Below are 26,485 nucleotides of genomic sequence, written 5' to 3'. Positions count from 1 at the left end.
TGTCTGTAAGAAGGCCACTTGGAAGGAATGCCCACCACAAAGGTTCTAAGCTAAGAACCACATCTGTAATCCGGCCAGAGACAAACATCCTGTTGTTAATTGGCAAATAGGCATGCTTGTACATAGCTCCTTTGGGTACCTGTGAGTTTTGGGAAATTGTGTTTTGTTGCCCTAGGCCTGGTTACCCCAGAGAGTGGAGACAGAATTCTGTACCTAACCCTGCAATGCTGAGGATTGGTCAAGCAGCTGTGTTAGCCTTGTAAAAGAGTTGACAACAGGGAAGGCTTGTCTGAGGCAGTCAGCCTATTTCTATTTTTTGACCTCTTTCTCTCTCTTTTAGAAGATTTTATTTATTTATTTATTTCAGAGAGAGAGAATGAGAGAGAGAGAGAGAGAGAGAGAGAGAACGAGGAGGAGGAGGGGCAGAGAGAGAAGACTGCCCACTGAGCATGGAGCCTGATACAGGGCTCCATCCCAGGACCCTGAGATCATGATCTGAGCCAAAGGCAGATGCTTAACCAACTGAGCCACTGAGGCACCCCTCTGTCCTCTCTTTTAGCTGCAATCAAAATTCAGAGGCCAAACTATAAAGAAAGAGGAGCCCATGGTGCTATATATGATAGGATTTCAATAAACTTAGCATCAGGTTACCATTATACTACACACTTTTCAGTGCTCATTCCATTAACCCATTGTCTACCGTTCCTCCCTAAAGGAGCAGAGAACTCTCTCATCTGAGGTGTTTGTGGCTCTTCTGTCCTATAATCGGGGCGACTTAATGAAAATAGTAGCAGCAGAGGGAGCTAAGAAAATGACCCAGGAGGACAAACACAGGGCTTACCCTTCATCTCTGGAAGATTCAACCAGCTTGACTCTCTTTTCCAGAGATCAAATCCTCCTCAGTGCCACAGCTTTCCATCTCAATAGGAGAAGACCAGATTCAGAGCGTTATTCTTTCTAGCCAAAATGATTTTATTCCATTTTGCATGTTCTGGTAAGTTTGCTTCCCCTTCCTCCCTCCAGATGCATCTCCGTACTCTGATATGCCTCACGAGGGGCCAAGGATGACCAGCTCTGTCTGCTCATTAGCACAAGGAAGAATCATCTCACCATGGAAGGTATGTGCACATGTGCCACGCAGGAGGGTGGTCAACCTCTTCAGCTCAAGTCACAATAAAAGAACGGTCAATTAGTCAAATTCTACCAGCTGAGTTAAAAAATATACTCCCATCAAGTAGACTTCCTTCTCTAAATGCTACAGGACAGTGAAAAATGTGCAGATAAGTGAGATTTGTCATCTTTTTTCTTCTAATAACATAAGCTTCAGGCTGGATGCAGGATGGCTAAATAGATGCTTTAGAAAGGTCAGCCTGAAGACACAAGTGACCAGAGACCCAAAGCCATCCAGGGTCAGCCATATTGCCAGCACCAAAGAGGCGGTGGGACCACCTGCTGGAAGGTTTGAGCATCGCTCTGCCTGCTTGGTCCTCTGCCTGCTTGATCCTCTGCCTCCTTGATGGCCTTTGAACCAGGTCTATGGCAGGACCACAATCTTTTTCTCCAGCTTCTGTGGTGGGAAGAGGAAATTTCTCATAATCTCATCCAGTTCTTCAAGGGCCAGCTGGGCATGGAGCCTGGCCACGTCATCAGGCTCCAAATGCACCACGTGTTTCAGCAGGTGGTAGAGATCCTTGAGGACATCCCTCAGCACCTGTATGAGAGAGACACTGTCATGATTATGTGTCTGCTGTGCCAAAATTTCTCAGAAAAACCCATCCACCTTCTTCAGCCTGAAAAGTTCTGTGATGAAACTCACAGGCTCCCTGAAGAAGATTCTGAATGACTTTCTCAGATGGAAGGAGGGGTAGCTGTACTGAGATAGACTTCCTTTTGGGTTTCTCATGACCCTTGACACCAAACTATACCAGCCACGGGGTCTACTACTCCTTTATCCCCAGGCCAAAGTATAGATCCTAGGCCCCTTCCTTCAGTCCCAAAGCATGGCACAGACCTCAGGACCACAGAGAGATCCTAGTGCCAGATAGGGTTACTCCTAGAGCATAATTACCAGCATCTTCCTCTCCAGCTCCCACAGAACCCTCTGTGGACACCTGTCTGCTGAAATCTATCTTATTAGGAGACTCAGAAGGCTACCTATCTCTTCAGCAAGCATGCCTTTCCCTGCCACTGCTTTAAAAATTTTCCACCCCAGTTCCATCTCCATGCCCTTCCTTAAGTCACTATATATATATTTTTTCAATTGCAACGTCGCAACAGGAAACAAGGGAGGGCTCTGTAAGATAGAGCCGCACCCATCTTTCACGTCTGATGCTCTCATCTTAGGCTCTGGTATGGAACTGGGAGGGTGCCAGAGCACCTACTCCCAGGAGCTCCTAATTTCCTCCAAAATCCACCTGGCTCTGGAGTTACAACTTTTAGCAGGAAACAGGTTTCAAAAGAACAGGGAAACTCAGAGTAAGAGGCCTCAGGGATCAGCTGGCCAAATTGGAGACTGAAGACACCAGGTTGTAGGGGGTCACGTGACTTATCTGTGGCTTCTTGTGAAATTTCTTCTGGTCTAGGGCTCTTTGCCTCAAAAACTACTATTTTTGGATCAGGTACCATATTAGGTATTTTTCATATATTATCCAATTCTTATGCCAGTCATATACTTATTAGCCCCATTTTAATGAGATGAGAACATAGATCAGAGGGTTATATAACATCCCAAGATTACACAGGGAAAAAATGGGGGAGCCAGATTTTAAACGTCCAGAGCCAAAGTCCTTATTTATTTTTAAAAGATTTTATTTATTTATTTATTTATTCATTCATTCATTTATTTATTCATGAAAGACACAAAGAGAGAGAGGCAGAGACAGGCAGAGGGAGAAGCAGGCGCCATGCAGGGAGCCCAATGTGGGACACAATCCCAGAACTCCAGGATCACGCCCTGGGCCAAAGGCAGGCGCTAAACCGCTGAGCCACCCAGGGATCCCTTATTTATTTTTTTAAAGATCTTTTTTTTTTTTTTTAAGACTTTATTTTATTTATTCATGAGAGATGAGAGACAGACACAGGCAGAGGCAGAGGGAGAAGCAGGCTCCAGGCAGGGAGCCCGACATGGGACTCGATCCCGGGACCCCAGCATCACGCCCCGGGCCGAAGGCAGGTGCTAAACAGCTGAGCCACCCAGGGATCCCCTATTTTTTTAAAGATCTTATTTATTTATTCATGAGACACCCAGAGAGAGAGGCAGATACATAGACAGAGAGAGAAGTAGGCTCCACACAGGAGCCCGATGCGGGACTCGATCCTGGGACTCCAGGATCACGCCCTGGGCGGAAGGCAGGTGATTCAACTGCTGAGCCATCCAGGCGTCTCTCTTATTTATTTTTATTGAAAAGGTAATACAGTACAAAAAAGTACATATTAAAAAAGAAGTCTCGGGGGTGCCTGGGTGCCTCAGTCGGTGAAGGGTCCAACTATTGATCTTAGCTCAGGTCCTGATTTCAGGGTCATGAGTTCAAGCCCCACACTGGACTCCACACTGGACGTAAAGCCTACTTAAAAAAAAAGTCTCTCTTCTACTCCAGACTCTTAGTCTCCTTTCTCAGAGGATATCACACTTAATGGTGAGAAATGTTCTCTATGTTTGTAAGCATATACATGTATGTGCCTCTCCCCCCCTTTTTAAATCCACAGAATTATATTTTATGCTGTTATGTGCCATCATTCCAACTGACTTACTCTATTTTGAAGATCTTTTGTATAATTGGTACACACAGAAATACTTTTTTTTTAAATGTTTTATTTGTTTATTCATGACAGACACACACCGAGAGAGGCAGAGACACAGGCAGAGGAAGAAGCAGGCTCCCTGCAAGGAGCCCGATGTGGGATTCGATCCCAGAACTCTGGGATCACACCCTGAGCGTGAAGGCAGACGCTCAACCGCTGAGCCACCCAGGCATCCCCCAGAAATACTTTTTAAAAAAATTGGCTGCATAGGGCTAATGCCACACAATTTATTTATCTGCCAATGAAACTCATTTTAAAAAAATCTTTTGATATTGCATATACTGCTGCAATAAACACTCTACTCCCTAAGTCATTGCAGACACGAACAAGTGTATCTACAGGACAAATATCTAGAAATGGAATCGCTGGGTCAAAAGGTAATACACATACAAAATTTTGATAGATGTGGCCAGAGAGTTGCAATAATTTACAATTCTATGTGACACTATATTCTCATCACTGCTACATACGTACTGTAAATTGTTTATCTCTGCTTATCCACCAAGTGAAAAATAGCATAGGGCTGTTTTAAATTTGCATATTTCTAATAAATACATAAACTATATATTTTTCTCCTAAGTGTAACTGAAATTTACCATACTGATTTGTAAGAGCTCTTTGTATATAAAAAAAGGTCTATCATTTATAAGTTGCAAATATTGTTTGTCATAGTTGGCTTTGTGAAATTTTTTTCCAGTAGAGAAATCTGCATTTTTGATGTAGCTAAATTTATCAATTTTTCCTTTATGGTTTCTGGATTTTGTATTTTGCTTAGAAGAGGGCCTATAATATTAACCACTATCCTATGCTGTATTGTCTTTATTTATTAATAATGCCACCTGACATGCATCGAGTTGGGTTTATTTCACTACATGCAAGCATCTCTGACAATAATTGGTTTAAATGGTCTTTAAAATTTTTTCTCACCACTTTATTTTTTAAGGATTAATGCATTGATTGATTGACTTATAAATGTAGGCCTCATGGGGCTTGAAATCATGACCCTGAGAGTAAGAGTCACATGCTCTACTGACTGAACCAACCAGGCACTCCTCTCAGTACCTTGGAATGTCAAGCATTGGCTGTATCCTGAAGTTTATGCCAATGTGTAATTTCCAAAAATGGAGAAAGATCAGAAAAAATGGATTAGGAGCATGTAGACATTCATCCATTTTTTCACTTTTGTGGCTTTTCATAGAAACCATGTAATAAATATATATAGTAGCCTATGTGCTCTAAATATGGACTGTCTTTAAAAAATATATATTAAAAAACTGGCTGCTGGGGCACCTGGGTAGTGGTTGAGCATCTGCCTTTGGCTTGGGTTATGATCCTGGGGTCCAGGGATCAGGTCCCACATTGGGCTTGAGAAGTAGGGAGCCTGCTTCTCCCTCCGCCTATGTCTCTGCTTCTCTCTCTGTGTCTCTTATGAATAAATAAATAAAATCTTTCAAAAAAGAAAACACCTGGTTGTCTCTAGGGAAGGTAACTGGAGAGGGATATGAGGGAATTATGTACTCTTGTACTTTTTAATATTGTATTTTATGAATATATTACCTACTACAGAATAAATGAGCTTTTTGCTTGACTGAATTAACTACTAGGCAAAGGTTTTCCATAACACCATTTAACAGGTGGAAGAGGTATAGAACCTGACTTTAAAGGTTTACTGTCTGATAGGGAAGATAAGTCATACACATAAATAAAGAATACAAAACAAAATACAATAAGTGTCCTAACAGAGCACAGAAAGAGTATAAAGAGAGGTTATAGGAAACAGAGGTCACATTTTAGGAAAAGGAAGTGAATTGGAGATGGTGAACAGAAATGATAGGAAATGTACTGTAATGAGTACAGTCTGAACTATGTGGGTCTATTTATATGTGATATTTTTGATACAGTAACTGTAAATATATCTTCTCTTCATTATAATTTTCTTACTAACATTTTCTTTATTCTAACGTACTTTACTGTAAGGAGACAGTATATAATATATATGACATATAGAATATATATTAATAGACTGTTTACATTATCAGTAAGGCTTCTGGTCAACAGTCAGCTATCAGTAATTATGTCTCTGGGGAGTCAAAAGCTACATGAGGAGTTCTGACTGCACCAGGGTGGGGGTGGGGTGTGGGCATCCCTAACCGTTGCATCATTCAAGGGTCAATTGTACATGCTCTGGGCTTGAAGTCCCCTAAGTTTTCCACAAAAATATGCTAACTGTGTAGCATTACATATCTTGGACTTGCTAAAGAAGAGAGAAAGAACTTTTTCCATACATTGATATTCTTTTTTAAAATTATTTATTTATTTATTCATGAGGGACACACAAAGAGAGAGAGAGAGAGAGAGAAAGAGAGAGAGAGGCAGAGACACAGGCAGACGGAGAAGCAGGCTTCATGCCAGGAGCCTGACATGGGACTCGATCCCGGGTCTCTAGGATCACGCCCTGAGCTGAAGGCGGCGCTAAACCGCTGAGCCACCTGGGCTGCCCCATACATTGATATTCTTTAAGAGCATGGGTGATGGGGAGTAGAAAGAAGAATGTAGGGATCCCTGGGTGGCGCAGCGGTTTAGCGCCTGCCTTTGGCCCAGGGCGCGATCCTGGAGACCCGGGATCGAATCCCACGTTGGGCTCCCGGTGCATGGAGCCTGCTTCTCCCTCTGCCTATGTCTCTGCCTTTCTCTCTCTCTCTCTCTCTCTCTCTCTCTCTGTGACTATCATAAATAAATAAATAAAAATAAAAATAAAAAAAAAGAAAGAATGTAGGGGAGAAGGGGCATATAAAACAAGCTCCCAGGCCACTCGTTAGTCTCCCTCTTGTTCCCTGTGTACCAGGTGTGCTGGTGGGGTGGGCTTTCTTTCTTTCTTTGAGCAAAGCTCCTTCCCAGTGCAAGGCCTTTGCATATGCTGTTCCCTCATCCTGGAAGGCTATTTTGCTTCCTCTTCACCCAGCAACGCCTACTCACCCACAGCCTAAAATACCCCTTCCTCAGGAATCTAACTCATCTAGGTAAGTCTTTTTACTCTGCCTGTAGTTCTGTTTGTAACTTATATCATAGTTGTAATTTAAATATTTATTGTGTAATTAAAATTATGTTTTCCTCACTGGATCACATATACTGTTGACACTGAAGCCGTATCTTGCCCTGTTCATTCTGGTGTTGTCCCAATGCCTCATATAGTGATTGGCACATGGCAGAGACCTAAAAAATTTATGAATGAAAGAAGGCATGTATGCATGTTACTGCTGGCCAGTTTCTCACTTGGTAAAAACTAAAAATTCTAAGAAATGCCAAACAACCAGGCTTGCTACATGGGTGTGTGACCTGTGTAGTTACAGTAGGTCCCCCAGTCAAGAAGGGCCGCATGCTAGGTTCAATGATCTGCTATTGTTGTCTTAAAATTCTTAATAATTTTATCTTTGTATGTGTATTTTGTAAATGAAGCACAGGGGAACACAATATGCCCAACACATTTGTCCACCATTCTTTGCAAGTGATTCCATGCTGCATGAGCAAAGAATTCTGATGGGCCTACAACGTGTGGGGTTTCAGCAAGACAAAGCCAGTAAAAGGGCAGCATATTTGTTATATTCACAACTGAACAAATGGAAGCACTGACAGCCCAGAGAGGCCGTACCTTCCATTCCAACCAGAACTTGCTTCCAATGCAGAAAGAAGGCAATGGCTTTCTAAGAAACATGGATTAGTAAGGTACCCCATAATATCCTTTATGTTTAGCCAACCATTTATTCTGAAATTGATGATTTCATCAATAGGACAATATGCAGTTCTTGTTCCTTTCAGTCCTTTCTTATTCACCAGTATACTGAAGGTAAAGACTATTAGCAGAATGTGCACATATTAAGAAGTGAAATAAAAGTAGTTGAGCTAGCTTTGTGCAGTTTCACTGTTCTGCTAAAAAGGAAATACATATGCATGTATAAACTACAGAATACATTTTGCATAATTTTGGTGATTCCACATATGAGTTAAATGCTTTTTTTCAAAGGTTCTATTTATTTATTTATTTGAGAGAGAGAAAGTGCATGCGCACACTGGAGCAGGGGTGGATGGGTGAGGGGGAAGGAACAGAGGGGGAGGGAGAGGAAGGGGGAAAGAATCCCAAGTAGATTCTGTGCTGAGTGTGGAGCCCAACGCAGGGCTCAATCTCATGACCCTGAGATCATGACCTGAGCCGAAACCAAGAGTCAGATGCTCAACCACCCAGGTGCCCCGTGAGTTAAATGATCTTATATCTGCATTTACAACTGTCTTTGCACAGTATAAAAATGAACTGTAAAATTCATGCTAATAATTTCACATTTAAAATTTTCTCTACTTAGAACAACATTAATAGCAAATAATAAACACACGACAAGTCGAGGAAGAGAAAAATTGTCAAAGAAAGGAAAAAAACTTTATATACCATTAACAGCATGTTTTCCTTATTTTTTTGAACCAGGGATCCCACATTTTCATTCTGCACTGGGCCCCACATACTATGCAGTTGACCCTGCAGGTAACTCTCAATGCTCCTTGCCCAGTGCCCCCACATAAAGTGCCTGAATACTCTGGGTAAACCTTATAGAGATGCTGTCCCATATATGGGGCAGCTATTTCCAGGTTTTCTCAGGGAGCTGCTGAGATGTAATAGGAGTGGGTCTCCTAGCACAAGCGCATCTGATGATGACTAGGCAGGGGAGGGGGGGCTGTCCCCACTGCCCTTTGGTAACCTCTCTCTCTTTCCTCAAGGCTAGCAGTGTAAAAAGGAGAGATGATTCCCGAAAGAGGATGACTCCCCAGAGCTACTGCCTCATGATTACTCACTCATCCAATAATCATTATTAAGGGCCTACTTCGTGCCCAGGCAGTGTGCTGGTGATAAAAGCATGAATAATGCACAAACCCTACCCTCTGGCAGCTACTGCCTAGCGGGGAGGCAGACACACACACTAGAGAGTATGATCTCCTCTCAAAGTGGTAAGCTCCACACTTCTGTGGAAGCAAAGGAAGGGATTTCTGCCTGTGAAGGTGGGTAGAGGGAGAAGATTTGCCTACCATATGATAGGGGCTTCACTCTGACTTTTATTTGTAAACAAAGGGTAGCACCATGGAATGGCTTGGGGAAGCTTTAGCAAGTACCCTCAGCCTCAAGCCACCTCCAATAAATGCAGATTCTAAGCAAACCTGGCCTGCTTATTATGTGAACATAGTTTAAAGACAAGTCTCCTGACACTCCTTCCAATGGCTTTCAGCCTGAAGTGTCTCTTATATAGAAATTCTAGGGTTCCCACTGTTTATTACAAGGTCATCTTTTTTCTTCTTCTTCTAGAGGAATCTTTCACCTACTCAGAAATATCTTTGAGAATTTTTGCTAGAGCCTCCTAACACTCAAAATAAGGTTAGCTTTTACTTGTTAAAAAGAGAGGTTCTAAGGCATTCTGTTCTGCTAAGGTACTCTGCTCCTTCCTGGTGTGGGTAGGAATTCTCCCTTTGGCACTGTGTGTCCTTAAAATAACAACAATGCTTGTGCAAACACCACTTCATGCTCGAGGGGCACTGAGTTCCTTGTTATCAGTTACCGGATCTCCTTTTTTGGGTAACTGAGTGTTAGGCAAAGGCTCCTTAATTAATGGGTCTATCTTAGCAACCCACCTTGGAAAGGCTTCTTCCCAATCCCTGTAACACTGGGGATCCCACACATCACAGGACTTCCTCTGGACTCCCCAAGGATCAAAGCTTCCTGACAGCCGGGGATTGTCACCAAATCCCACGGATCACGGGTTGAAGACAAGGAGAGTTCAAAGGTAAAGTTACTCACAGGAGCCACTGTGGTGGGCAGGATATAGGCAATCCCACGGAGGAAACCTTTCATTAAGAGTTCAACAACACCTGCTCTTCATTCCCCACCCTCCGCATGGAGGCCCAACGACTCTAGGGAAATGCAAAGGGGACACAGGTGTGTGTGGTGGGTGCATCTTATCCAGAGGAGATCTGGCTTAGCTTTTTGTAGCTGGTGGTTGAAAGAAACATTTTCATCACCTGAGAAGCTCTTAGGCCAGGGGTATCTTAAAGCAGTACACAGATTCTTAGTCTGAAAACTCTTTGGAAAGGGGTGGGGTTCAGGTGTTGTCTTAAAAGAATTTAGAGCTTGCAGGCAACACACACATACAAAAACACACGCATGCACGCATGCACATGCACACACACACACACACGGTGGGTCCCAATTGGGTGAAGGCCCGCATGCAGGTGGTGAAAGAATTCACCCAAGGTAGAACAAAGGAGATAGAAGTTTATCGAATAAACTGCAAGGAAGAAATGGGCAGGACAGCAAAGCAGAGACTGCTGCTAGGAGGCAGTGGTAGGAGGCTGTAGTTGAGGAGAGAAGAGAGGAGGTACGGGAACATATGAAATTTTCCTTTTATGGTACCTACGCTGGGTTGTAGGTAGCCCACTGGCCACCTCGTGCTTATGGATATTTTGAAGTGGATTGTCTAATAGTCTGCTTGCATTCAACCCAGTGATCACTGTGGGCCCTTTTACCTTAGGTATCCACTGCTCAAGTCTGTTGCCTACAAGTGGCCTCTACAACACACACACACACACACACACACACACATACACACACACACACAGGCTCTCTCTCTCTCTTCCTCTCCTCTCCTCCCCCTTCCTCTCCAGGCGCCAGTTCCTTTCCTTGAAGCACACAAGGCTGATGCTTCAGGAACACTGCCAGTCTTTAGGGTTAGAACCGGCTTAGAAAGGACACCTGGGTGGCTCAGTGGTTGAGTGTCTGCCTTCCACTCAGGTCTGGTCCTGAGGCCTGGGGATCAAGTCTTGCATTGGGCTCCCTGCAGGGAGCCTGTTTCTCCCTCTGCCTATGTCTCTGCCTCTCTCTCTTTGTCTCTCATGAATAAAGAAAATCTTAAAAAAAAAAAAAAAAAAGAAACGGCTTAGAAAAAACCAGATGAGGAATGAAAGCTGGTGCAGCCACTCTGGAAAACAGTATGGAGGATCCTCAGAAAGTTGAAAATAGAGCTACCCTACCACCCCGTAATTGCACTACTAGGTATTTACCCCGAAGAGCCAACTGTAGTAATGTGAAGGGGCACCCACACCCTAATTTTCACAGCAGCAATGTCCACAATAACCAAACTACAGAAAGAGCCATCGGTCCACCAATAAATGAATGGATAAAGAAGATGTGGTATACATATACAGTGGAATACTAATCAGCCAAAAAAAAAAAAAAAAAAGAAGAAATTTTGCCATTTGCAATGACGTGGATAGAACTAATGGAACTAGAGGGTATTGTGCTCAGGGAAATAGGTCAATGAGAGAAAGACAATTATATGATCTCACTCATATGTGGAATTTAAGAAACAAAACAGAATCATAGGGAAGAGAGAGAAAAAAGATGAAATCAGAGAGGGAGACAAACTATAAGAGACTCTTAATCATAGGAAACAAACAGGATTGCTGGAGCAGCCCGGGTGGCTCAGTGGTTTGGTGCTGCCTTCAGCCCAGGACCTGATCCTGGGGACCCAGGATCGAGTCCCACGTCAGGCTTCCTGCATGGAGCCTGCTTCTCCCTCTGCCAGTGTCTCTGCCTCTCTTTCTCTCTGTGTCTCTCATGAATAAATAAATGAAATCTTTAAAAAAAACAAAACAAAACAAAAAAACAGGATTGCTGGAGGGAAGGGGTAACTGGGTGATGGACATTAAGGACAGCACGTGATGTAATGAGCACTGGGTGTTATATAAGACGGATGAATCACTGACCTCTACCTCTGAAACTAATAATATGTTAATTAATTGAATTTAAATTTAAAAATAAGAGTACCCTTAAAAATGCCATTGGACTCTTGAGAGGGACTGAATTGATTCTATAGATGGCATTTGGTAGTATTGACATTTTAGCAATATTAATTTTTCCAGTCCACAAAGGTGGGATATCTTTCCACTTATTTCTGTCATCTTTGATTTCTTGCATTAGTATCTTACATTTTTCAGGGTAGAGATGTTTCATCTCCTTAGTTAACTTTATTCCTAAGTATTTTATCGTTTTTGATGCCATTCTAAATGGGATGAGTTTATTTTTCAGAAAATTCGTTATTAGGATATAGAAACATTATTGATTTTGTATGTTAATTTTGTATCCTATAACTTTTTTCAAAGATTTTATTTATTTATTCATGAGAGACATACACACACACACAGAGAGAGAGAGAGAGAGAGAGGCAGAGACACAGGCAGAGGGAGAAGCAGTCTCCCTGCAGGGAGCCCAGTGCGGAACTCGATCCTGGAACCCCGGGATCAGGCCCCGGGTCAAAGGCAGGCGCCAAACGGCTGAGCCACCCAGGCATCCCTGTATCCTGTAACTTTGATTATTGATTTAGATCCAACCAAAATTTGGCTGAGTCTTTAGGAATTTCTACATACAAAGCCATGTCATCTGAAAATAAAGACAATTTTTCTTTTTCCTTTCTAAGAAGAAAAGAGCACATGAGGCAGGGCATATTAATAAGGAAATGCTGTGAGCAAAAGACTGCCTTGGGCACACAGGTGCACTTTCAATGGAAAAGCAGGAAAACAGTGTTTGGTTCTTTCAATGAGCTTGACCTGGAACATCCTAGAAGCAGTTGTTTTATCTTTGAGTTGAGACCAAAAGAATAAATGGCAAATATCTTTCTTCTTTCTAATTCCTAAATGTATTTATTTGATTATAAAAGCAACATAACCACAGATTGTAAAAGCAATATAACCGAAACACAGAATACTGAAAGAGGAAAAAAAGTCTTTAGTTAAAAACTACCTGACACAAGCTCCATTAGTAAAGACATTTAGTAATTAGTAGATTCATTTAGTTTTCAAATATTTTTTTTAGTATTTTTAAAAGTTTCTTTTATTTATTTTTAAGTAGTCTCTACACACAATGTGGGGCTCAAACTCAAGACCCAAGATCAAGAGTTGCATACTCTTGGGACGCCTGGGTGGTTAAGTGGTTGAGCGTCTGCCTTTGGCTCAGGGCTTGATCCTGGGGTCCTGGGACTGAGTCCCGCATCAGGCTCCCTGCAGGGAGCCTATTTCTCCCTTTTTCTATGTCTCTGAGTCTCTCTCTGTCTCTTATGAATAAATAAAATCCTAAAAAAAAAAAAAAAAAGAGTTGTGTGCTCTTACGCTTCCAACTGAGCCAGCCAGACAGCCCTATTTTAATATTTTAAAAATCATTTATCAAGGTGATTTTACAAGTAGAACTTAGGTGGATGAAACTACTATCCTTTTGTGATCATGTGGGATCAATAAGACACAACACAAATGGTCACAAGTAAGACATTTACAGAAATAACTATTGAAAGAGGCTATCTAGCAGAGGATTTTCCATCTATAATTTCTTCATATTTAAGGGAAAAATGGGTTGCTAAATATAAAAGGATAAGTTAAATGCTAGGATACCCTAGCTGTTCTCAGAAAAATCTTCCCATAGAACCAACACAAGGCAAAAAAAAGATGAGAAAGAAAGCTCAATTCTGTCCAATCCTATCACCGACCAGTTGTGACTTCTTTGTGGCTAATAAATAATTGGGCACAAGGACAGAAACAGGGAAGTTAGACATTGAGATAGAAGGTAGGGGCAGACAGGAGAATGGGGGTGGGGTGGGGTGGTGGAGACTGGAGTTGGTGGTGGAAACTGGCCTGGCAGGCAAAAAAGATTCTCTAGATTGGGGCCCAGAAGGAGCCCCCAGAATCTTACTGTTTCTGTTTACAACATGCTGGAATAGAGCATTTGGTGTAGTATGAATCTGTCAGGAGGCCACAGGCCATCTACTAAGGGTCCTCATTTTGACCACTGAGCCTCCATGTTAAGAACAGTGTATGACTTGGTGGCTGAGGGCAATGAGAGTGAATAGATGGGACTAAGTGTAGGGTCAAGGATCAACAGAGTACAATGCAGCCACCTTTTCCCAAACCCTGTGCAGGAGGCTCTGCTAAGCATTCTGGGTAAGGAGGACCTGTGCCCGTCCTTCAGGAGCTCACCTCCAGAGCAGGGAGACAGACACACAGAGCTGAACCTAATGGCCTGGTGGCAGGTGAATCGGGTGTGGCAAATAATGGTGTTCCCTATCCCTAGCCAGGGAATCTTGAGCAAATGACTTCAGCTCTCAGAACACCAGTGATCTCAGGGGCAGCCCCCGTGGTGCAGTGGTTTAGTGCTGCCTGCAGCCCAGGGCGTGATCCTAGAGACCTAGGATCGAGTCCCATGTCGGGCTCACTGCATGGAGCCTGCTTCTCCCTCTGCCTCTTTCTGTGTCTCTCATGAATAAATAAATAAAATATTTTTAAAAATTAAAAAAAAAAAGAACACCAGTGATCTCATCTGTAAAACGGGGATAATACTGCCACCTTCTAAGGTTGTTGTAAGAATGAGAGTTAATGTCTATAAAGATCCAAGCACAAAGACTTGCATATGATGAGTGCTAGATAAGTGGGGGTTGGTTTGTCAGTCTCCCCCACTCCTACGGTAATCTCTGTGCCCTTCTTGTTACTCTTCTATCAGTGAGGCCTAGGACAGAGCCTGGCATGTGGTAGCTCTGGCGTGTAGTACATTTTTTACAAATAAATGAATGAATATATATAATAACAATAGCTAATCCTAACATAAAACCTGTTATGTGCCAGGTAGGTTCTAGGCATTTTATCTACAGTAACTCACTTAATCCTCACAACACCACAATGAGAGAGGTACCATTATTATTCCAGTTTGCCCTAGGCCACAGTGCTAGTAATAGGCAGAGCCAGGATTCAAATTCTGGCAGCCTCACCTGGAACCAATGTTCTTTATTAATACTACGCTATTTCTGCCTCTCGAAGTGGTTATTTTCCCTCTGCCAAAGTGGGAAGCATAAAGCACACTGCCTACCCTACAGGTTGATTGTGGGATCAAAACAGATAATGCATGGGAGAGTACTCTGCTATGATAAGCCAGGGGATATATAACTCAAGGTATTGTTGCTATTATTACTCCAACATTGAAATAATTGGGTTTACCACCACGGGGCTAAGAAGATGAGGGGAAAGGCATGGCTCTGAAAATGAAAGAGAAAGAGGAGAGGCAAAAAAAAAAAAAAAAAAAAGATAGGAAGACTGTGAATAAACAGAGAGGAATTAGAAGAAAAGGTGTGAGGGGGTAAAGAGATTCGGTGCAGAATCAGGGCCAGAGCCGGTCCCTGGCAGCTGGGAACACTGTGCTATTCCACGGGGCTGGGGGCAGCAGAAGGAACTTGCTGGGCAAGCAGGCAGGAGCTGGTCTCGGGGGGGGGGGGCAGCCTCTCTAAGATAATGGGCAGGAAACAAATTGGAGGAGCAGAATGGAGGGAGACAGTTTGGGCCTCATTCAGGGAGCTGTGGCCTGAAGAAAAATAAATGCTTTGCTGATAAAACCCAAACCTTCACTTTGATGGGAGTATGAAATAGAAATTAGGCTGATTGAAACAGAAAGGCTGGGCGATGGGAGAGTCGGCAAAGAATGACAGGATTACTAATATCTAAGAGATTTCTATCTGTGCCTGACAGAGAATCTCAAACATGCTGAAGTCCAGGGTAGCATTATTATCAATCCTTTTCAAAACCCTTTTTGTTTCCAAAGTATTTTTTCTCTGCTAGACCTAGCGATACATGGCATTTTTACCCTTTCTGGATTGTGTCTGGCTGTTAAATAGGGAGGGTGTCTCGAGTGCAGAGCGGATGAGGGGAGTATCCCACGTGGTTTTCATGGAAGAACGGGGAGAACAATTTTAACTGGTCAAGTGCCAGAAATGCTACAGGAACACAGACAGGTTGGCAGTTTAGGGACAAAGATCCAGACGGCCACTACGGCTGACCCCCGGCAGGGGGGACAGCTCAGGAGGCCTAGGCAGCAAGCAGGTGACCGCACTTACCTACAGGACACCTAGGCGCGTGCTCCGGGCGAGCCGAGGCTGAGGCCTGCCCACCAAGGCCCACCAAGGCTCCACCGAGGCTCCGCGGGCCGAGAGCAGCGGGCGCCGCAGCCAGCTGGCCGCCGGGGGCCAGGAGCCGCACTGCTGTGGCGCTAGGAGCAACCGTGGCGCCGTCTTTCAGAGTCTTTAAATAGCAACCCGAGGAAGGCAGCAGCTTTCCTTCACCCCCACACGCACGGAAATAGAACAAAGAAGACAGGAAAAATGGCCGGAGTGTGTGCAAAGGCAGCGGGCTGCGGCTTGTGGGAGAGGAGAGGAGATCGGGAGCTTTGTCCTTAAAAGGTGATTCCAATCCCAGCTTTTAAACTGTACTCTGTGACCTCAGGTGGGGAAAGGGCTCCACTTTCCTGGCCTCGGAGGCTCCCCACGCAGACATCCTGCCGGAGGAGTCCAGGCCTATTCCCTCCTGGCGCCTCCTGGCCTAACGCCTCCCACGGGGGATTAGATGGTTCCTGCAAAAGGCTCACGACGTTTACTGTTTACTACGTTTCAGTCGCTGTGTTAATAAGCTCTTCGCACACATCATCTCATTTAATCCTATGAGGTAGGTGTTATTAGGCCCAGTTTACAAGTTACGGGGTAGCGGGACGGCGCCTGGTGGCTCAGTTGGTTGAGCATTCGGCTCTTGATTTCAGCTCGGGCCTTGATTTCAGCTCAGGTCCTGATCTCAGGGTCATGGGTTCAAACCCCACCCACACTGGGCGTGGCGCCTACTTACATACAAACAGGGACACCTGGGTGGCTCAGTGGTTGAGCATCTGCCTTTGGCTCAGGGTGTGATCCCGGGGTCCTAGGATCAAGTCCCACATCGGGCTCCCTGCAGGGAGCCTGCTACTCCCTCTGCCTAAGTCTCTGGCTCTCTCTGTAGTCTCTCATAAATAAATAAATAAAATCTTTAAAAACAAACAAACAAACCAAACAAATTAAGGAAAGGTGATTTAGAGTGGTTTCGGTGATTTGCTCAAGGACACAGCTAGAATTCAAACCTGCATCTGTGAAGTCTAGCTCTGAAAACCTTGCTTTTAAACATGTGCAATTACTAGGAAATCCAATATGCAAGAGGAAGCTGTGGAGAAAATGTGACCTTTTCCCCACACCATCAACACTGTTTATCTGGATGGAGTCGGACAGGGAGGAGGGGGAGCTATAACTGGGCTCCTGGCTGACCATAATGTTTGGGTTTCGTTTAGGGCACCTAAACGTTTGCTTTAGGGCATCCTGCACCACTCCAGGCTCACCCAGGTCACACAGCTTCAGGTCTAGCTTGAGTTGCCCAGATGGGAAGGTAAGCTCAGTCTCCTGAGGGCATCTGCTCAGTGGAATACTAGGCTCTGGGCAAGATGCTTCAGGAACAAAAAGGTCATACAATCAGACCAAAGGCCGGAGAAAACCAGTCACTGACACATCAGAGACCCTGGCAGGATTTACATTATGTATTAATATGTACGTGGCACGGACTAGACCAGAAAAAGGAACCCGGCCACCCACACCAACGTATGGCTACAGAGCCCAGACTTTGAGCAACACCGTCATTCTAGGTAGTGGTTCTCCATCCTGCTGCATATTACAATCCCCTGGACAATGTGTAATAGGCCTGGGCCCCCACCTCACACCTAAGAATCAGAATCATAGGGGTTGGAACTCAGGGCTTTTTAAAAAAATGTTTTAATTTATTTTTACAGTTTTTATGCTCCCCAGGTGACTCCAATAAGCAGCCAGGATGCAGTAGTGTGGGAGGTTAGGAAAAAACACTGGGTAGGAGACTAAGAGTTATGCCACAGTTTTGAAAGTAATAACACTGCCTGGGAAAAATCTAAGTGCCAGGAACAGGGGTGACGTGATTTGGATATAACCTATTACACTTCTTGGAATTTTCTTAACTATCAACAATCGGGTTTTTATTTTCCAGAAAGGGGATGGGGTCAAAATAATCTTTTTTTTTAAGATTTTATTTTTAAAGTAATCCCTACAGAGGCGCCTGGATGGCTCAGTCAGTTAATCATCTGCCTTGGGCTCAGGCCATGATCTCAGGGTCCTGGGATTGAGTCCTGCGTTGGGCTCCCTGCTCCACGAGGAGTCTGCTTCTTCCACTCCCTCTGCCCCTCCTTCCTCTTGTGCTTGCTTTCTCTCTCTCTCTCTCTCTCTCTCTCTCTCTCTCTCACACACACACACACACATACACTCTCAAATAAATAAATAAAACCTTAGAAAAAATAAGTCATCTCTACACCCAGCGTGGGGCTTGAACCTACAACCCCAAGATCAAGAGTCTTACACTCCACTGACTGAGCCAGCCAGGTGCCCATCAAAATAATTTTGATCCACAAATTGGCACCGCATCTTTTTTCCAAAATATTTAAAAAATTTGTTCTTAAAAGTGTATATGAAGTGCGATTCTGAAGACAGAGAAAGTTAGAAGCTACCAACAGGTTTTCTTTAAGAAAACGAAAGGATAAAATAAATGCAGCTGCCTCCATTGCTGGGTTAGCTGGAATGATGGCAGAAACTTCTGGAATTAAAGGAAATACATGTGTTAAAATTTTGACATTGACAGATACACACACACACACACACACACTGCTGTATAGCGTATATCTATGGTGTGTGTGTGTGTGTGTGTGTGTGTGTGTGTGTAGAAAGAAGCCAAGTTCTGAAATGCAGAACGTTCTGGCTGCACATCAATATCCTATCCTGTCACTCTGCCTCAAGACCTTCTCCTTGCCTATCTGGGGACAGCATGTCTGCAACCCAGCTGCGAAGAAAACGGTAGGCGTTTCTCTGTAAATGGAGGCAAAATTCCCTCCTAGCAAGAACTTGTTTGTACAACTTCTATTCTTGGGGAAACCTGGACTTTGGAATTCTGGGATTTCCAGGTTAAGATCTAGGAATCTATTTATCATAAAGGCAGGTGGAAAGAGATGTAAGAGATGTGTTCCATGCCTCTTGAAGAAAATATTTCATGCACTCAACAAATATGCATCAAGCACTTATTTTGTGCAAAGCAATGTGTAAGATTTGGGAAGAGGAAAGTGAATGGAATGGGTAGTCAAATACAGAGACAGAGAGAATGGTGGTTGCCAAGGGCTGAGGGAGGAGAAATAGTTAGGGTTTAATGGGTGCAGTTTGTTTCGAAAGATGAAAAGAGTTCCAATGGATGGGTGGCAGTGCTGGTTGCACAACAGTGTGAATATATTTAAAGCTACTGAACTGTACACTTAAAAAGGGTTAAGATGGTCAATTCTGTCTTATGTATCTTTTACCACAATTAAAAAAAAAAAGGGGGACTGGTGTGTTCAGGGGTTTGCAGTCCCCTATTGACATCAGACATGAACAAATCATTCCAATATCTACTCTAGTCCAGAGCTGATATGTAAAGTACTGCAGAGCCTAGAGAAGTGATTACTAACCTTTAAAAAATATTTATTTATTTACTTGAGAGAGAGAGAGTGTGTGTGGGAGTGGGGCAGAGGGACAGAGTCTTAAGCAGACTCCTTGCTGAGTGAAGAGCCTGCCCAGGCGCCATCTCACGACCCAAAACTAAGAGTCTGGCCATTTAACCAACTGTGCCACCCAGGTGCCCTGTGATTACTAATTTTACCTAAGCAATCAGGAAAGACTTTTCACAAAGTGTAAAATTTAAGTACAGTCCTAAAGGATGAATACAAGCTTATCAGATGGACAGGTGAGGGAAAAAGAAAGCATTCGAGGCATAAGAAATAGTAGAGACTGCTCAGCGGGGAGCCTGCTTCTCCCTCTCCCTTTGCCTTTTCCCCCTGCACGTGCTCTCTCAAATAAATAAATAAAATCTTTAATGATAATAAAAAAAGAAATAGTAGGGACTAAGATGTGGAGGCAAAAAGCAGTATGCAGATGATCTGGGGCTGGCATGAGGTTGTCAGGGCATCTAAGGAGAAGGATGGAAAGGGAAGAAATAGAAAAGTTGGGGGGGGAGGGTGCGGGGAGGATCCAGAGCATAAAGGGCCTTGTGTGTCACGTGAAGGAGCCTGGGCTTTATCTCACGGGCCAGGGTAAAAATGTGAGCTGAGGACTGGACTTCAGCAGCTCTGCATTTGAAAAGACCTCTCCAGCTGCAGTTTCCTTGCCATGCTGACTGACCACGTACCTGTCGACTCTAGAGAATTAGAGTGGAACAAAGTGCAGGGTTAAGGAAACAAAAGTCCTAAGAACAAGAGTTCGTCCCAATGTACCTGTAACAGTTCACCCTTTCCTCAAGTATCATCTCAGGCCGGTTCTTATTAGTTCTGTCTCAACAGCCAAGGGGGCAGTAAGGCAGCCTGGGTCTGCACTCAGTTCTACTTCCTGCTGGTTTAACCTGTGCATTTATTTATTTATTTTTTAAGATTTTATTTATTTATTCATGAGAGACACACACAGAGAGAGGCAGACACAGGCAGAAGGAGAAGCAGGCTCCATGCAGGGAGCCCGATGCGGGACTCGATCCTGGGACCCTGGGATAACGCCCTGAGTCAAAGGCAGACGCTCAACCGCTGAGCCACCCAGGTGTCCCTGACCTGTGCATTTAAATGTAAAACATTTTGGACCTCAATTTTCTTAACTGTAAATAGAGTTAATAAGCTAAATATTTATTTCACAGGGTTGTTAGGAGGATTCCATGAGCTCGTAAATGTGAAAACCTTGGTGCTTTGCCTGGCATACAATAAGCCCTTGATAAATGTTATATTATTATTAAATACTAAACCTCCGAGAACATGCAATTTATTTAGAGCCAAGTTGCTATAAGAGCAAACAAACCGTGGGGTGATGAGTAATGAGCTGGGACAGACCCCAGAGCATCAATCTTGTCATTTTACGTCACCCCAAGGTACACTGAGTCAGGACTCTACCCTTTCAGAGGATGGAGCAGAGAAAAGTGGGCAACCCACTTCTGATCACAACCCGAGGCCCACGTGACTCTCAGAGGAAGAAACGATTCTGATCAGGCTGTGGGGCAGAAGGAAAGTCCCAGAAGCCTCACTTCCCAGCCCACTAGCCCTAAGCATGTTGGGTCTGCTCCCTGGTGATCTCAGTTCTGTGTATATCACAGGAAGTTGATGGATGGTGTAGTCTGTGCACTTGGCCTGAACTTTTGGCAAGAGGTAGTGGAACGTGAGGTAGAGTGCAAGGAAGCAAGGCTTGTTTCCTGTCTGCTCCCCGAAGAGTTCACTCAGGCGGGTCCTGGGAGGTCAGGGCACCTGGGGCCAAGGCCAGCCCCAAACACTCTCCTCTAGCTGTTCCATCCTTCTCCAGGGCAGACAGTAAACAAGCTGTCAGGAGGTAGTCTGGCCTGTTTTCTTTTTGGGTATCAGGTTTCCAGGATCTGAAGCAGCCTTCTGTTAGCCATGATGTGTGCAGAAAATGCCCACATGGCTTGGTCTCAGTCCTTCAGAGAACACTGAGTCCTGGAGCCATGCTGCCAGGGTTCATCTACCATTGCTCTGCCATTTACTAGTTGTTGGAGAAGTGACTTACCTTCTCTGGCTTAGTTTCTTCATGTGTAAAATGGGGATATTAATCATACCTCAATGGATAATGAAGATGAAGTGAATTAATTAATGTAAAGCACTTAGATATAAGTGCTATCATAGGGCAATTGCTCCAAGTATATATTTTCAATATATACTGAATTTTTCAGGATTGCAACTACCATATAAACTAAGAAAAGATAATATTTTCATTTGTTTAGAATTTTATACAGAGTAGTTTACTCTTTTGGACAATCAAGCTCCCCAATATACTTCTGAGCTGCTAATCTAAGATATCTGTATGATTTTCTATTTGTAGGTGTTACATTTGTGATGATTCTACATATAAGAACAAACAAATAGTTCATTATATCTTAGAGCTAGCTAGACATTTATGTATTAAAATTATGTTATTCTAGTATAAACGACTATCTTTTTATTTCTTCTTTACATTAAAGTTAGGACATTATAATGTTTTAAAAAATGTACACGTAGGTTAAGCTATACAGCTATACATTTCATTTCAGGAGAATAAAGGGGAAACACCGAAATACCTGTTATAATAATTTGTTATAATAAAAGTGTGTTGGAAAACAGGATCATAGAGGAAGAGAGGAAAAAATAAAATGACAAAATCAGAGAGGGAGACAAACCTTAAGAGTCTCTTAATCATAGGAAACAAACTGAAGGTCGCTGGAGGGGAGGGGGATGGTTGGGTGGGGGATCTGGGTGATGGGCATTAAAGAGGGCACGTGATGTAATGAGCACTGGGTGTTATATAAGAATGATACATCACTGACCTCTACCTCTGAAACCAAAAATATACTATATGTTAATTAATTGAATTTAAATACAATTTTTCTTAAAAAAATGTGTTATGTCTGATATAGAGAAAGGAAGCTGACGGTAGATATTTCCAAATCTGGTGCTTAACTTGTACTCCCTTTATGATGTCACCCAAGACATCGTGGAGAATAAGATGAACCTTGTTCCAGGTGAATGAGTGAATTAAGTAAAAGGAAGAAGAGGAGATGCTATTCTTTTATTAGCACTATGTAAGCTACTAGCAACAACTGGAAATGAGTACTAGTTCTTCCTGGCATTAGCTCTGGAAACTTATAACCACTGTCTCTTCATGGACTTTATTTCCTCATTCATAAAATAAGACAGTTGGATTATTTCCCAAAGTCTGTTCCACGGAACATTATTACTTGGCATGCTTATAATGAAGAAAGGGTTCCTCAATAAATTGAGTTGAGGAAACTGTTAGTTTTCTTTGCTGCAGGCCTTCTCAGACCCTTTAATAGGTTAATATGTACCTAATAGCCAAGAGGAAAATACATAGTCGTATGCAGCATTTTCCACACTTACTTGACCATGAAAATCTTATGTTAGAGGAACAACTCATAAAGTTAATAAGCCAAGGGAAATTTTTGTGAAATACAGGTTAAATAGTCTCAAAGGCCTCTTTCACCTTTAACATTCTAAAATTCTTCTTCTTCTTTTTTTTAAAGAGCTTCTGGAGAAGCTCTGTAAACTTTTTTTTTTTTTTTTTAAGATTTTTTAATTTATTCATGAGAGACACACAGAGAGAAGCAGAGACATAGGCAGAGGGAGAAGCAGGCTCCCTGTGGAGAGCCCGATTAGGGACTCATCCCAGGATCCGGGGATCACATCCTGAGCGGAAGGCAGATGCTCAACCACTGAGCCACTCAGGTGCCCCAACATTCTAAAATTCTGAGTTTGAATGATAATACTTTCTTCTTGGCCTTTTTAGATCAGATAAGAAGGGTAAGGAACTAGGCTATCCTACAGAAAATAAAATAGTGTAAGTCTGATACAGAAGAGGAAGAAAAACCAAGTTCTAACATATGTAGATCTATGTAAATGATTATGCAGAAAGGCAGGAAGGGAGCAGTCTTAAATGTCAGGGCTTCTAAACTGTCACTTACGTTATCACTAGAAAAGGTTGAACATTGATATTTTAACAGTCACAGTAAGGTACTGAGTTGTAATCTTTTCCAGCTTCATTTCTCAAATCCATCACTACTGTCATATAGATTTGGCCAAGTTACTGTTGAGAAAATTTATGGGACTATCCCCTGCTCCTAGGCACTGATCCCCACCTCTTCCCTCACCGATGAGTATAGGGAAGGCTGAATGTGGTTTTACACAAATAGCATTTCCACATACCCTACCTGGCCCAGCCAAGTTGGTTGATTTGGGGGATGGGGTATCTGATCTTTGCTGAAACATTAAGTTTCTTCCCTGGAGCTTCTACATTTGGAGCCAGGAAGGGAATCTGAGTGTTGGATGTAAGAGCAACAACAGGCCACTGTCAGTGGTCATAAAGGAAAACTGGACTTCAGTGCAAAATAATAAAGGTGAAATACAGAAGAAGCAGAGACAAGAAATGGAGCATTTCAATTCCTGACTCTAGGAGTCACTGATAACCAGTTCCATACCAGCTTTCCCCACAATATGACTGTCCAGCCCTTCTTTGGATTTGGTAGGCTAAAAAGTTCTCTTTGCTTAGCTAGTTCAGTCTAGGTGTCTGTTGCTTAAAGCTGAAAAAGTTCTGTCTATAATCACATGTCTCCACCAAACCAGCTTTCTTTGTCCATAAAGAAGAATGGAGGCTGCCATCCGAAAGCTGATGGACTGAACATATGTGCACACTACTGTTCTTTCCTGGAACCCCACTAACATGATAGTGAAAGGATACAAAATGGCCTTAAATTATGAGAACAAAAAGCACTAACAAGGCAACAGCAACAAAAATTTAGATGCTAGAAAGAGCTGGATGAATTCTAGGTCACAATCCTGATTTGCCCAGGTTAATAAGTTTTACGATTGGTGCATGTATATAGTTAAGTGTCCTCATTCATCCTCAGAAGTATCTTAGTTTAGATGATAAACTGATTCACTAAATCCAGAAGTAAGCCTAGTGTACTACAGAAACTCAATAAAGTTCTGGAGTTGATGGGTCATAGCTCTTAAAATGGAGGTGAATAGAAGTCACCTTCTATTGGAAGTTTGAGTAATAATTAGGTGGCCTGATGCCTTCTACTCTATCCTAGGTGACTGCTCTTCCCCAACCACAGCAGAAGCTTGGAGTTTTACCCTTCAGAGGATCCAACCAGAGAGACTCTGGATAGATGGACATCAGGTGCTGATAAGGATGAGGATTAACAGAAGGATTAAGTGAAAGTCTACATACTAAATGGTGAGATTGCCATCCTCCTTCTTCCACTCATCTTCCAGAACCCTGGAAGCCAGGCTCACTTCCTCGGTAGGAGACCAGATGATTCTTCTCTGACCAACCCCAAAGAAAAGACTTCAAAAGTGTCTTGGATTCTACCAATGAAAGGAAGCCTCTTGATGAAATGACTTGGCCAGATCATCTCCTTTTATAAAGTTCACCAGTCCATAAGTATTACCCATGCACACAGAGCATCATTAACTTTTAAGTGCTGTGTCCTTAAATTTGCAGTAAGCTTAGAAAGTAACTAGTCCAGATAAAGAGGAAGTGAGTGAAACGGTGTAGGAGATATCTCTCAGAAGATGAAACTGTTAGAGTATTTGATATGTGTGAACCTTTCAAGATATTTATGAACATTTAGCATGGGGGATAAATTGGTAATGGATTCACAGACAAATAACAGATGTAAACCTGAGACATTTATTAACTTCAGAGAAAGCCAAGCCAAAATTCATACAAGAAAGGAACTGTAATCAGTCTATTATATGGCTCAGCTGTGGATAACAGTTACAGTCATGATAATTTAAACACTAAATGCTGATAGAGCAAAAACTGTAATGTAACTATATAGAAAAAATGAGGAAGGAGAATGTATGTTTGTGGGGAGCATGTTAATAATAACTAATACATACTAAATAATAACTAATACACAGAATGTACTGAGTCTAAATGCTTTATATAACTAAGGTTGGGCAGCCTGGGTGGCTCAGTGGTTTAGCCCCGCCTTCAGCACGGGGTGTGATCCTGGAGATCCGGGATCAAGTCCTTCCATCAGGCTCCCTGCATGGGGCCTGCTTCTCCCTCTGTCTGTGTCTCTACCTCTCTCTGTCCCCCTCTGTGTCTCTCATGGATAAATAAATAAAATCTTAAAAAACAAACAAACAAACAAAGGTCATTTAATTTTAAAAACAACTCTATAAAGTGGTACTATTATTATCCCCATTTTACAGATGAGGAAATTGAGGCACACAGACGTCAGCTTACTTGTGCAGGATCTCACTGCCAGTAAAGGGTAAAGCTGGGATGTAGTCATAGACATTCCTGCTCTAGAGTCTACATTCTAAGTCTAAGTTACTATGATGCTGTGTACCATCTCACTGCAGGGCAGTGTTCTCCACCTTAGGAACATAATCACTGAGGCAGTCCCACTTTCACGTATCAGATCTAGCAGGAAGTCGATAAGTGTGTTGAAAAATCAAGAAACGGCAGTATACGTGTGCTATTTAGAAATATGGAAGTAAACATTTAAAGAAATGGATAATCAAATTGAAAATAGTTGCTGATGGAGAGTGAAAATGGAGGTAAAAAAGGAGGATGAGGCTATGGATCTTTTAATTAAGTTTTGTAGAAACAGTGAATAACAGTTTTGGATTTAAAAATCAAAATTAAAAAGCAAATACATTAATAATAAAAAAGACAAGTAATCCAATTTAAAAAATGGGCAAAGATTCTGAATAGACATTTCTCCAAAGATATATAAATGGCTTAGAAGCTCATGAAACAATGCACAACATCTTGAGCCATCAGGGAAATGCAAATTTAAACTACACCACTTCACACCCACTATGATGGCGATAATCCTAAGTAAACCATAGACAATAACACATATTAATGAGAATGTGGGGCGTTTGGAACCCTCACACATTGCTGGTGAGAATGAGAAATGACATAGCTGGAAAACATCTGGCAGTTCCTCAAAAAGTTAAATGTAGAATCACTGTATGACCTAGCAATTCCACTCCTAGACATATACCCATGAGAATGAAAACATGTTTTGGGGCATCTGGGTGGCTCAGTGGTTGAGCATCTGCCTTCAGCTCAGATCGTGATACTGGGGTCCTAGGATTGAGTCCCACATCAGGCTCCCTGTGAGGAGCCTGTTTCTCCCTCTACCTATGTCTCTGCCTCTCTTTCTGTGTCTCTCA

The 26,485-nt window shown here is 42.8% G+C and overlaps 2 protein-coding genes across 5 annotated transcripts in view; both read right to left on the bottom strand.

Moving 5' to 3' along the window:
• The window catches only part of HAS3 (hyaluronan synthase 3), a 28,546-nt gene extending 27,667 nt beyond the window's left edge, over positions 1 to 879 (bottom strand). The window contains exon 1 of the mRNA XM_077888285.1: positions 842 to 879. The gene's annotated coding sequence lies outside the window, so the exon portion shown is untranslated. The remainder of the gene's footprint in view (positions 1 to 841) is intronic.
• Positions 880 to 948: 69 nt separating this feature from the next.
• Positions 949 to 26,485, bottom strand: part of TANGO6 (transport and golgi organization 6 homolog) — a 199,320-nt gene continuing 173,783 nt past the window's right edge. For all 4 annotated transcript variants that reach the window (XM_077888242.1, XM_077888251.1, XM_077888261.1 and 1 more), the window contains one exon: positions 949 to 1,711. In XM_077888242.1, coding sequence (XP_077744368.1) covers positions 1,535 to 1,711 — 177 coding nt within the window. In that variant the 3' untranslated portion in view covers positions 949 to 1,534. The remainder of the gene's footprint in view (positions 1,712 to 26,485) is intronic.

Source organism: Canis aureus, chromosome 3 (genome assembly GCF_053574225.1).
Source record: "Canis aureus isolate CA01 chromosome 3, VMU_Caureus_v.1.0, whole genome shotgun sequence".
Lineage (NCBI taxonomy): Eukaryota > Metazoa > Chordata > Mammalia > Carnivora > Canidae > Canis > Canis aureus.
Note: the sequence above shows the minus strand (reverse complement) of the source record. Positions and strands in the feature narration are given on the sequence as shown.